The 13,845-nt window shown below is 36.4% G+C and overlaps 1 protein-coding gene across 1 annotated transcript; it reads right to left on the bottom strand.

The window, feature by feature from the left end:
• Nucleotides 1-9,772: 9,772 nt before the first annotated feature.
• Nucleotides 9,773-12,278, bottom strand: LOC125235802. Its single transcript, XM_048142390.1, has 3 exons — nt 12,060-12,278; nt 11,383-11,635; nt 9,773-10,131 (listed from the first exon to the last, which is right to left on the bottom strand). Exons 1-3 carry the CDS (start codon nt 12,276-12,278, stop codon nt 9,938-9,940), a joined length of 666 nt encoding a protein of 221 aa, XP_047998347.1. The 3' UTR covers nt 9,773-9,937.
• Nucleotides 12,279-13,845: the final 1,567 nt, after the last annotated feature.

Raw genomic sequence — 13,845 nt, 5'->3', positions numbered from 1 at the left:
TGAATTTTCCGTTTGATGTTGTCCACGTCGACGAGACCTGTAATTCTCTATTTTCATTGAGTCAACGTACTGATTAACCTATATGTATTATATGTCCAACATTGAGTGATCACGGCGGCGGAATTAAAACAAAACCGGCTTTATACCATTATTTGGAATTACGAATTGATTGACGCCTCTGCCGGGCTTTAGCTGACAATTATTAATTAAACATGATTTTATTGCTTTTCTCAATACACGAATATTGACGGCCACTCAAAGCCCACGTAGCCACGTCTTTGCCTTTGGCTAGTCTGTGGTCAAGAGTAAGGCATTGGTCCCACCGCGAGCTAGTAAGCTATAAGCTATCGGCTATAAAAACGAACAAAAGATAAACACCCCCGTGCAAATAAAAGAGACACGGCGATTTTGATTGCTCACTGCTGGGCGAGTAACTAGCCGATAGTTAATAGCTTACTAGCTCGCGGTGGACCAATGCCTAAGCCCATTTGTTTAAAAAAAAAAGCTCTAGGTTTCCGTAGCAGATGATACGTTACAAACGAAGTGCGAGCTTTAGGCACTGTTTCCACCAAAAGCGAGTGACCGGTGAGCTATCGTCCATAGAAACGAACATAAGATAGTAAATAAAACCGGCCAAGAGCGTGTCGGGCCACGCTCAGTGTAGGGTTCCGTAGTTTTCCGTATTTTTCTCAAAAACTACTGAACCTATCAAGTTCAAAACAATTTTCCTAGAAAGTCTTTATAAATTTCTACTTTGTGATTTTTTTCATATTTTTTAAACATATGGTTCAAAAGTTAGAAGGGGGGGGACACTGGATAATCTTCGCTGGGCTCAGGTGTTCTTGATGGTGGTAAATGATAAGCGGACTGTAGTTTAAAGCTGGTTTACTCCGAATTATGAGAAAGAACAAAGAAAGTGGTACAGTGAATTGTCGTTGTAGAGCGGAACAACCGTAAGTTTTTAAAAAGCTCAAAGCTGTCAAATTTGAACTTATCACATTGCCATTTGTAAATTTAGATTTAACTAGAGATTTGAAATATTATTATAATTATACAATTCAATGAATATTTTATTTAAAAAATAGTCAAGTAGTATGTGAATGAATTAAAACATTACCAATAACATGAAATTAAAAATTGAATAAATTAATACTGAAGATTTATAAAATGCATAATGTCGACTCGAACAATACTGAATATTTTAATGAAAGAATATACAAATTGAAATGTCAACAGTTACATGATAATGAATTAGAATTAAAATTAACTATTATTATTAAATGTATAAAATTGAAAATTGATTTTTAATAACAAAAATAAATATCTTAACCTAACGAAGACAGGATCAAAAACCAGGGTGGTTTTTGAACGGTTTCGTAACATGCTCCCGCCTTGAAGTCTATGACTTCAACTGTATGCCGACTTGCCGAGGGGGAGGGTAGATGATGGTGCAGACCGTGAGATACCGTCGCTGCCATGGATGCCTTCCAAGTTGTCCTGCTGCTGAGTGCCACGAACCGGTGATGTCTTGGAGGCTGCAATCTGTGCATGTGGAACGAAATGTGTGGATCGCCCATCAGGAAGTGGAAAGGAACGAAAGGACTGAAATATGTTTGGGTGAAAATTACCATAATTTGAATCAGTAGGTGTAATGTACCTATGTGAAAGTGTGTAATAAATAACGTGATAACAGTGTAAATGAAACGCCTCACGCTCTCTTGATACGTTACCTATCAAGAGCTGTATCGTTTCGTTATTCAAAAGAGGCCCTGCATGTAAGAACGTGAGGCGGTAATATTTGAATATAAAAATGTATACATATTGACGCTGATGTTTTGAACTGAGCAACCCTGAACGTTGAAGAACCTGAATGTGAATGGAGTTGCTCGGTCTTCCCACCCCACGATCGTAACTGCACCTGTGAATTGTATTGCCATGTTTGGCTTCCAAGCTACGCTCCATAGAAAGGAGGCAACTGAAGTTCGCTGTATTGAGTATCCCTGGACTGACGGCCGCTCATTAAACGCGATGGATGTCGTGGATTGCTGATCATGAGCAGCTTTTGGACACTGACATTGTATCGTACAACTGTCACTCGGAACATTTGAATCTAATTCCCTAACTGGAAACTGAATATTTGTATTTGAGGGAGTTTTATGTGCGGATATGGATACTTGTGTGTTTATCGTGCTATCTAACATATTTTTGATCGCCTGAGTGGACACTTTCACTGTTGAATTAAGTTTTGAATACTTATGAATCAGCACTTGTGCATTCGACATGCTAGCGAAGTAAATGTCTTCGAAGAGTGCCCGCTCATCCTCTATATACTCTCCGCTTGTGAATTCTGACAATATGTCTATGTCTAGCAGCAATGTATCGAACTCATTGTATAAAAGCCCTATTTTGTCAAATCGAAGCTGCAGCTCTGCAAGCTGTAACTCGTTTACTTGCGGTTCAACAGCTAGTTGCGACACAAAATTGTGAAAAACAGTAAGTTTACCTTTAATAAGTCCAAGCTTGTAATTAAGTTTATGAAAATCATGTTCCGATGACATTGTGGCATAATAAAATGCTAAAAAATGAGCCTATAAATATTGGTACAAATTATGACCTTAAATAAAAACTTTGCTCTTAAAAAATCTCCAGGCGCTAAAACTATTTGCTATGCGAATCAAAGGTATGCACTTGTATTACGTAACCTTGTTTACGACTTATTTGCACTGCAGTTAGTTATCAAGATTGTTTTAAGAACGTGTTTGCCTATTGTTTTTGAAGTTTTTAATTGAAATTAGCGTAATAATGTTATAAAATGATTGAATTATTGTTATTGTATTGTATAGGAATTATGTGAAAGTGATAGTTTGTATTAAAATCTTATGTATTACTGTGAACTGGGTCAAGAGGTTATACCTACTAAAATGAATATCTCTAGTGAATAATCCTATCGAAATGTCTACTGGCTTCTAATCCAAATGATGGCAATGAATTAACTTTCTGCACTTAATGGGAAAGCAATGAATTTGGTATTTGAATAGGTATGGCTGAATAATACCTAATGAATATTGCAACTACACAGAAAAGGAAGAAACAAAGGAATATGGATTGAATAATAAAGGAAATGGAACGATCTCACTTTTTTCGTTTTCCTCCTGGGCTGGATGCTGCTGGATCTTGAATATTGGCTCCCGCTGATCTCCACTGAATACTCCTGGACTGGTCTAGTTGGCGCTGAATTGGCTGGATCCCGCGACTGACTGCTGGTCACGGATGGATGCCCACTGCAATGGGATGCTGCGTGTGCTCGTCGCGACTTTCACCCGTCCTGGATCCTGGCTGATGGGATGGGACGCTATGAGTGGAAGCCCTGGAACCTGCACGCAGCTGAATACGCCCTACGCCAACCTGGTCGACCCACGGCTTCGATGATGAAGACCCGTTGCATAGGCGGAGCCTGACTCGGTGCCACAGTCTTGTCCTCTCACAATTCAGAGGCTTCGTAAGGACCATGTAAAATCCAAGTTACATGGATATGGATTACAAATTGTATAAATGTGAATAAATATGAGAAGAACAAAGAAAGTGACACTGTGAATTGTCGTTGTGGAGCGCGGAATAACCGTAAGTTTTTAAAAAGCTCAAAGCTGTCAAATTTGAACTTATCACATTGCCATTTGTAAATTTAGATTTAACTAGAGATTTGAAATATTATTATAATTATACAATTCAATGAATATTTTATTTAAAAAATAGTCAAGTAGTATGTGAATGAATTAAAACATTACCAATAACATGAAATTAAAAATTGAATAAATTAATACTGAAGATTTATAAAATGCATAATGTCGACTCGAACAATACTGAATATTTTAATGAAAGAATATACAAATTGAAATGTCAACAGTTACATGATAATGAATTAGAATTAAAATTAACTATTATTATTAAATGTATAAAATTGAAAATTGATTTTTAATAACAAAAATAAATATCTTAACCTAACGAAGACAGGATCAAAAACCAGGGTGGTTTTTGAACGGTTTCGTAACAGACACTTTTTTTTCCTTTAGGAGCGAGTATTTCCGAAAATATGAATATTATCAAAAAACGGTTTTAGCAAACCCTTATTCATTTTTAAATACCTATCCAACAACATATCACACGTTAGGATTGCAATGAAAAACAAAATCACTCCTCACTTTACGTATAGGGGGGTACCCTAATAAATAGTACATTACATCAGAGGCCGGGATAATGAGGATTTCCGGCCAAGTGGGTATATACGGCCGAGCGAGCGTGCGAGCGAGGCCGGATAGGGATACGAGGCCGGGAATCCGTTTTCACGCCGAGGCATGTATAGTGCTTTTCTCAAACATACAATGAAATAAAATAAAAATGCTCTAAAGGACAATATTAAAAAAAAAAAGTTACTTTGCAGGCCTAGGCCTAAAAAATAATATGAAATCCCTTTACAGTCCTCTCGAGTTGTTGCGCCCAAAAAGCGATGCTTCCCAGCCCATGCATTTTAAGGAACGTAAAGACAATTTTAAGGAACGTAATTTCATTGCATGTTTGAGAAAATATTTTTTTCCACTTTTTATTGCACTTTGTCGGCGTGATTGATATACATATTGGTACCAAATTTCAGCTTTCTAGTGCTAACGGTCACTGAGATTATCCGCGGACGGACGGACTGACGGACAGACAGACATGGCGAAACTATAAGTGTTCCTAGTTGACTAAGGAACCCTAAAAGAGACAAGTTCGTCGCCAAGCGATGAACTACACATTGCTCTTTCTCTTTTAATTTACACGGGAGCGACTATCTTTTGTTTATTTATTTATTTTTGTTTATTCTTAACAATAAACATTGTGTCGAATATTCATTCATGCATATTATAATTACATACAACACAATACTAAAACTACTACAAAAATATTCATCCTACTAGTATTTACTACATTAATGTCCATAACTATAGCAATAAAAGTAAAAATAAAACAGAATTAGTGATATGATATGTTTCTATCGCCGATGGCTCCTTGACTCGCTTTTGGTCCCACTGCCTTAGTAAAGTTTCATTGGACGACTGGTCTGGCCTAGCGCGTAGTGAGCTAGTGACCCTGCCTGCTACGCCGCGGTCCCTGGTGCGAATCCCGGTAAGGGCATATATTTGTGTGATAAGCACAGATAGTTCCCGAGTCATGGATGTTTTCTATGTATATAAGTTTTTGTATAAGTACTTATTATATATATCTTTGTCCACAGAACTTAATTTAGACAGAAGAAACAAATTCATATATTTGTATAGGGGCCGAGCGTGTCAAATTTTGTACTGAAGTTGATTCTTGCCTGTAATTTTAAATATGTCTCAGGCTCTTGATTGTTCATAATTTTTGTGTTGTTGCAATTGAATATCACGTAACGAGGCATTTTTTATGTTTTGGTTGACTTCAACTTACAAAAATTGACGCCCGAAAGCTGCAAGCTGCGAGTAAAGACGGACAACTCAGTGGATTTCACTGAGTTCATTTGACACGCTAAGTAGATACGTTTGCTTGATCTATGGTATATATGACATCTGTGTCTTTGTCTGAGTACCTGCAACACAAGCCTTCTTGATCTTATCGTGGAACTCAGTCAATCTGTGTAAGATTGTCCTATATTTATAAAAATATTTAATATTGAATAATACGTTACAGTCATTCGTCAATATCTGTTAAAAGGGGCCATTGGCGAGTTGGCAGTACGGTCAACCAATTTGAATACTAGGCCACTCTAGAACCCTGTCTTATTGACTACGTGCTGTATTTGTCATTAGAAGTCACTTCGACGTTTACTGCGAAAAAGTTCTACAGTCGCCTAGGATTCAAATTGATTGACTGTACGTCAACGGCTTATTTATTCAACCGCTTAATTGTTATTAACGGCTTAATTGTTATTATATAATAATACCTATAGTTTAGCTTTTAGTCTAGTTTTAAGTTTCTGTTGCATGCCGTTCCAGGGCGTCATGGCCTTACTTGTGCCTTATTATGTAACATCCTAATTTTATTGTACATGACTACAACAAATAAATGAAATGAAAGGAAACCTCTGAAATGTACCGGAGTTCCAAGTCCTATTGGAAATTCAGGTAAGGTGTCAATACCTATCCTTCATAGGAAGAATAAAGTGTATACCCTAATGCAATAAAACAGTCATTCTTCTTTAGCCATTCCCTCCATTTTAATAATAAAACTACCGTGAGACACTGACATAATTCTTAAACATGTCAGTCTGCATCGGTATACCATCGGCATCGCGCGTGCTCAATGAAAATGCTCCTCGTTACGGAGCGAAACATGTCGAGCGATCTTCGACAATTTTACGTGAGTTACCCGATTTTACATGTTTAATACGTTCTCTCAATGCTGAGGATTGTGACATCATGTCATTCTGTTGAAGATTAGGTCCCTCCATAGGCGTCTGTTCCTCGCCAAGCGCATGGCCTCATGCAGTGTTGATTGCATGGGTGCAGTAATTTGAGCATACTATCTAGTAGGGGGAGGTGCCTGAGGTCTCGTGCCTTCAACTTTGCCCGTCATAATTATTCTCTACGGGCTATCTGGCGAGCGACGTGAAATGTGACCGCAATAACTAAAAGCAACAAAAAACAAAACAGTCTAGCTTTAGCTTAGATCCGACTGCGTTAAAATTGTAGGCATCTAACTAACCCTCCCCTGGGATAGGTATATTTAGGAGCAGAAAGTTAGATTAAACCCTAAATGTTAGCCAGTTAATTCATTATGTAGGTACAAGGTACAAGGCCTAGATAAAAGTTAGATTAACAAAACTAAACACTAACAAAACGTCAATTAGGTACAGTTAATAGACACAAGTTCTAATCCTAATCCAAGTATCATAAATTCGCAGTACAATCGCGGTCAAATATATCAGAGCTGTCAAAGCTCTCATAAATATCGGAACACGCCTGTATAAGGTTATTTTCAGAATTTGGGACCCCCCAATTAGCGTAAGTTGTTAACAATAATTTTATCAACTCGCTGTCAGTTTTGTGACGACAAATTAAGCATAAAATCTGTCTAAACATTTATTTTTTTCACATTCTGGATGTAGATTATTGCTTAAAGTTTATGTAATTTTCCATTAGGTATTACAAGAACGTGTTTATCAAAACTTCACTTGTAGACTACAAGTTACAAGTGATATTTTTAATTTTACAAGTATATATTTTTACACGTGTATTCGTGATTTTGTTTATCAAAACATTACTTGTAAGTTACAACTTGTGAAGAATCACGCAAAAACCTTAGTGTCTGGCGACTCTCCATTCCGTTATTACAAGCTCACAAGTGTAGGTTGGTCGGAGGTTTTAATTTGATTGTACATATGCAAAATGTGGTCAAATGACTCGAGCAATGAATAAAACGTAAGAATAACAGAACATGGGCGTTATAAGCCCCGAATTAACTATGGCCAAATGGAGTTAACGTATGAATTTAATGAAAGATTTCGACTAAAAGCGGAGAAGATGGAAACAGAAGTTATTTTGGGCCATAATTTAGAAAGAACAAAATCAAAATCAAAATAATTTATTCAGCAAATAGGCCACAGGGACACTTTTACACGTCACATGTACACACAACAAGAAGAAATATGGCCTTATCACACCGAAATTAATATTGCAATGCATTGGTAGGGCACCGGAGCTCAATACCATGCAATTTCGGATATGCATGGTGTAACAAAAGGAAGTGTATGCAATGCACTACACGGTGCTGTAGAGGCCGTCAATGCTCAAAAATGTTCGACGATTACGTGAAATGGCCGAATAACATGCAAGACGTCGTACAAAAATTCCATATGTTAAAAGGAATTCCGTTAGTCTGTGGCTGTCTAGATGGCACCTTAATAGAAATGGAGGCCCAACATCAACATGAAGAAGTATTCGTAGATCAGCATGGAAAACACTCCATTAATTGTTTAGGCCCAGACAGGATATTTTATTATTGCTATGCTAATTGGCAAGGTAGTACTCACGACAGCATAGTACCTACTACAAAATAATCTATTATACGAGCAATTTGAAAATGGTTGGAGGCCCATCCCACAAGGTGTTCTCCTTGGCGACTCTGCTTACCCTCTAAAGGACTGGCTCATTACTCCTCTACTAATGAATCCCAATGATCAATCAAACGTAGCTTTTCTTAATGCTCACAAATGTATACGGCGACTTATTGAAAATGCCATTGGAATACTAAAAGAAAAGTTTTCATGTTTAAATTATTTACGCGTTCAAACAAGATTTGCCTGTGAGATTTTTAAATGCTGTGTGACCTTATGCAATTTCAGAGAAAATGGCGACGACGAAGACGACATAAACGACTTGCATGATGAAGACAACATTGACGCTTATACGTAGGCGTCCAAGATGACGGGGGCCGGAGCAGATTTGAAAGGAATAAATTGATTTCGGATTTGGGTTAAATTGTGGCGTAGGCGAGAGGCTGGCAACCTGTCACTGCAATGTCACAGTTTCGTTTTCTTTCAACCCCTTATTTGCCAAGAGTGGCACTGAAACCTGAGTAGTTTCATGTGCTCTGCCTACCCCTTCATGGGACTGAGGCGTGATTGTATGTACATATGTATGTATTATTTCGGATTTAACTTTTTTTTTCACCACACCAACTGGTAAGGGCTTACTTTGCTATTCGAAAACAGATAGCATAATTCCCATAATTTAATTAATGCTTTATTGTTAATGTGTGTTTTCTGATGTTAATTTTAATTTTTAAATTATATAGTTATTTTATTGTGTATTTTGTCACTAATGTATGAGCCATGTTGCTTGATTTCAATAAATGAAATGAAATTGCATTTTATCCACAAGAGTGAAAAGTAATTTCATACAAATTTGAACTTGATGTCATAAGCTGACTGGTAGAATTTACCAATAAATAATGATTTTGAATCATAAATATTGAATAGATATATGGATGTGATTAGTTTGATATTTTAAAGTCAGTATGTTGATCGTGTTGGTGTGGTGAAAAATTTTGTGTTTCACTTGGTGGCAAAGTTTGTTTCACCTTCGTGCCTTGAAAGCATCGCAGCGCTCAATATTCCACTTTTTGAACCAGAACCGGTTCAATATTGGAATCATTCGCTTGCTCGGGTATCAATATTGGCACGTGCGGTTAATCAACAACTTTGCCCCCTCGTAAAACAATAGTTATTTGTTATACAAGGGGGCAAAGTTGTATTTTAACGCCGAGTGTGGAATTGAAAAACGAGCAAGTGAAAGGATCCTATAGTTGACCACGAGCGAAGCGAGTGGTTCGAGAATAGAATCCTGAACTTGCGAGTTTTTTAACACACGAGAAGTAAAATACATTCGCACCCGAGTGTAACACAAAACTTTTCCCCTCACTATAGCGAGGAAACCACAACGCAAAAAATGCGTTTATCACTGCTTCCAGTAGTTCCACAGGTGGTAAATCATCTTTATTACTAGATTCACCTACTTTTATCAACTTTAAAGCAGTTAATTTGACTTTATTCAAGGTCAAATTACTTTACCCACTAGTGGATAAAATGCGTTTTTACCCGCTGGTATTAAAGGACAAAACACGTATTTCCGAGCTAGTGAGGGGAAAATATAATTGAATTGTAACATATATATGTAAGCTATTAACAGAAAGTTGTGAAAAATAAACAAATAATTAATTATACGACCTATTTTTTAATATCATTGAATTTTAACATAAACCTAAGCTAATAACAGAAAGTTGTGAAGAATAGACAAATAATTAATTATATACTTTAATTATGTACTTCTTATATTGCTGCATAACTGCCATCTTCGTTTAATACTAGATTTGTCATCACTAATTATTAAATATTGGTTAGATGTGTTTTTCTTTGTTAAGGGTTTTATTTCTTCAGTATGTTTGAAGGTTTAACTTCCAACTTTTGCTCTAATTCAAAAATTTCAAGCTTCATTTTGTAATTTTGTAACTCGAGGAACTCCAGCTGAAGGTCAAGTTTTCTTTTTTTCTTTGTTTCTTGGTCTAGTACGTCATCGTGCTGCTTAGATCCTTTTCGAACAATTTTAGTTTTTTCTTTTTCTGTAAACAATAAATTGAAAGTTGAAAGAAAATTGTGTAATTTCACGTAAATAATTACAAAATTAAATTATACAGCGTGTAAAGCTAAGTGCGTTTTCACTTTATCCGATCCGATATCGGATGTCGGAAGGATTTCAAAGGCAAAAATCAAAGATGGCGGCTTTAATGTATGGGATGTCGGTTCTACATCCGATATCGGATCGGATAATGTAAAAAACGCACTAATACGGGCGACGAATCTCTGAACGGTGGTGAGTATAGAAAATAAGAAATGTAATTAGATAAGTTTTACTTCAAATTGAAATTATTTGTCCATACAAGATAATTCGGCCCGCAATGTAATGCAAACACACTGGCGTTTAACGTTCGTACCTGACAGTCGTCATTAACAGTCAACGCAACCATGTTTATAGTAGCAAAGAGGATCAAGTATTATAGAGAGTTACTGTCAAAGTAAAATAATATGTAATCTCGGTGCGTAGACTGCCATCTCTCGACACAAGCTTAAAACTTTTAAACCTCAGTTTTGACAATTTGGCCCATATTCTTAGCTTGAGATGTTTTAAAATGTCAAATATTAATATTAGCGCTATCTACCTGAGCGTACCCCAAAGGTGTAATGCCATCTAGGCCACCGTACCTTTTTCTGTATGGTACTGAGGTACGTTTTTTTCTTAGAGTTTATCTGTCTATACAGAGTTATATATGTCTTTGATAGTAGGTACATTGCCAATGAGAATAGTGAAAATTAAGAGTAATTCAAAAACACCTCATTAATGAATTCTATGCCTGTGCCTTTTATCGCCCGTATTACGCTTGCTATAATGTTTTAATGACAAGTTGTTTATTAGTTGTTTCACAAGTTTAGTTTTAGCCACTTATAATTAACCGACTTATCCGAAAACCATTTACGCCAGTCAATATTTGCAACCTTATCCACGTAGACATACAGTCAAAAATATAGATGCATCAAAGTTACTCAAAAATACGTCCCAGTCCTCCCCATTTCAGTGTAATATAAATGTCGCGTTAATTCATTTCATTCTTATTTATGCAAGCTACTACACGGTTAATATTATGTATAATCTGTCTGTACTCGAGTATATAATGTATAATTAAAATTCCAAAATTGAAAGGAGAGCTCCTTTCCATTTCAGTGTTTTAGCTCCTGTATCGTGGAATGGTGATAGACAGAGAATACATATTATCAGATATTATACAGATTTACTTACGCAATAAATATAGATTTACCTGTAACTCCTGCAAGACTGTTACTGTCTGCATTTGAAGTTGTTTCATTATCTATTTGTATCTGAGACACCTGAGATGACTCATGAACGTCATTTTGGTCAAGCGGTAACTCAGAAGTACTTGCTTCTACGTTTATTCCATCCAAAATAGGGGAATCTTTGCCAATGATCTCCAGTATGAGTTCGTCTGTTGGAGTCAGAATGATTTTTTTCCCGCCGCCTGTGCCGGTTTTTCTTGCGTCATCTCTTTTACTCTGTTAATAATAGACAAACTAGTACAGTCAACTACAAAGAGATGTATACACTTTTTCACCTTATTGCATTGTAATAAGGTGAAAAAATGGATACATCTCTTTGTAGTCGACTGTACATATAATTACCCATTTCAAATTACACGAAACACGAAAGTATTATTGTATGTAAGATGTTTGTAAACAATGTTTTGCTACACCCTCTCCAGGGTCCATTATGTTATATGCCCATGTAACACATTGGAATGCCAATAAAGATCTGTCTATCTATCTACCTACACCTCTAGTTAAAAAGCAACAGTGTTAAAAAATGTCAAGAAAAGTTATACTTGTTAGATACTCTGTGATACTTAAAGAAAAGAATACAAGTGATAAATGAATTATGAATTATTTGTATACTAGTTAGTATATTAGTTTAGGTACTTACCAAAGTAGATATTTTTAAGTTCAAATAAAAGGTATCTCGAACATATGTGTAGTCATTCCCTACAGGCACTAAACCAAGGGACAGAGCAAGATTTGAAACATTTTTCCATTCTGCGATGTTCTTGTCTTTCGTTAACCTATCCCTAAATGATCCGAATAAAATATCCTTTTTGTCGCGAATTAACTGTAGGACAGTTATTTTACTGTCGTTCTGAGACATTTTACAATTAACAAATAGTTTGTTGATTTATATCAGACGCGAAATGAGCGGGAAACCAATTTCAACCTTATGGCCCCTGTACACACATGGCCAACGGTTCCACCAGCCCTTTGTGAAACCCCTTGGCCAAGATAAGAGCCGCTGTTTACACATTGGCGAACCAATCACTTGGCATTGGCTCTTCATGAAAGATGGACGTGGAATGAAAAAATCTAGGAAATTCTTGGTCATAGACGTTGTCAGAAAAAAAATATTAAAAAATAATAACCCCGTAGTAAAATTAAATTATTTGCAATATTAACAATTTTTTGAATATTCTGATAAGAACATTTATCTTTTTTAGGAAATACATTAAACATTTGCAAGGTTATTTTATTTCCTAAAATCTACACTATTATTGGCATAGATAAACTTATTATTTTCGTAAATATATCACTACTGTCCTCTCTGACGGCTGACGACCAACTGAATGAAGCGCCAACGTGTAAACGCAGTTGGCCATTGGCGCCAAGATCCTTTGATGTGTGGACAAAAAACCGACACGAATCGGTTGGCCGGCAAGCGCAAGCGCCAACTGCCAACTTACGGCCAAGTAGCCCTCTACACACATGGCCAAGGGGGTTGGTGGAACTGTTGGCCATGTGTGTACAGCGGCCATTAATGTTTTATTACCATTTTTATATCAGGCACAGACAACATACCATTCAGCCATGCGTTTAAGTAGACCATAACCATTAAAAAAAAAACAACCACCCGTTTAAGTAGACTAATATATTATTATAACCATTGAAAAAAAGATGTGACATGGCGGGAAAACAACATGGCGGCACATTATTTTGATTTTAGAACTTACAAGTAAAAATTTCCAAGTGAGTAATTTTACAATCTTTGTAGGTTTTTTTTGATAAACATAGTTTACACGTACTTGTGAAATTTTTCTTGTAACGTGTAACTTGTAGACTTCTAGGTAATATTTGATAAACAGGGCAATTCCGCAATGTGATTGTTTTTTTGCAATCAGCCGTCCTAGCTGTGTGCGTAGCCGAATGCACAAACGCTCACGGTTATATATGTTTCGTAGGTATCTATCTCTATCGCGCGACAGAGCTAAACTGCATTTCTGTCGGCGTCTGGCTTCGACGATTGCCATTCGGCTACGCCAGCTGAAGGGATATATTTGTTGATGCTACGTGGCAATCAAAACGCCGCCGCTTGGCTCTGTCGCGCCACTAATTAATCGCTGTCAATAGAAATTGTCAACAATGTAAACAAACCATTATGTAAAATATCAATATTTTAGCACAATTTTATTATTTTAAAGGTTGAGGATGATAATGTGATATGAATTGATTAAATAACACAGTAGTTATTTCGTTTTATTTATTTGTAAGATTTTAATCTAAGCGTTTTCAGTATATTGTATCTTGTTTCCAATTACAAGTCAGAAAAGTTAGTAATGACTAATACTATTTATACTACCTGAATATATCATTTAAATAACACATGGATTTAGCCAGTATCTGACGAGTATTCTGATTGTTTACATTGTTCACAAATTCTATTGACG

Source organism: Leguminivora glycinivorella, chromosome 18, assembly GCF_023078275.1.
Source record: "Leguminivora glycinivorella isolate SPB_JAAS2020 chromosome 18, LegGlyc_1.1, whole genome shotgun sequence".
In the NCBI taxonomy this organism is placed as follows: Eukaryota; Metazoa; Arthropoda; class Insecta; order Lepidoptera; family Tortricidae; genus Leguminivora; species Leguminivora glycinivorella.
The sequence above is the reverse complement of the archived record's forward strand: the minus strand, read 5'-3'. Positions and strand labels throughout refer to the sequence as shown.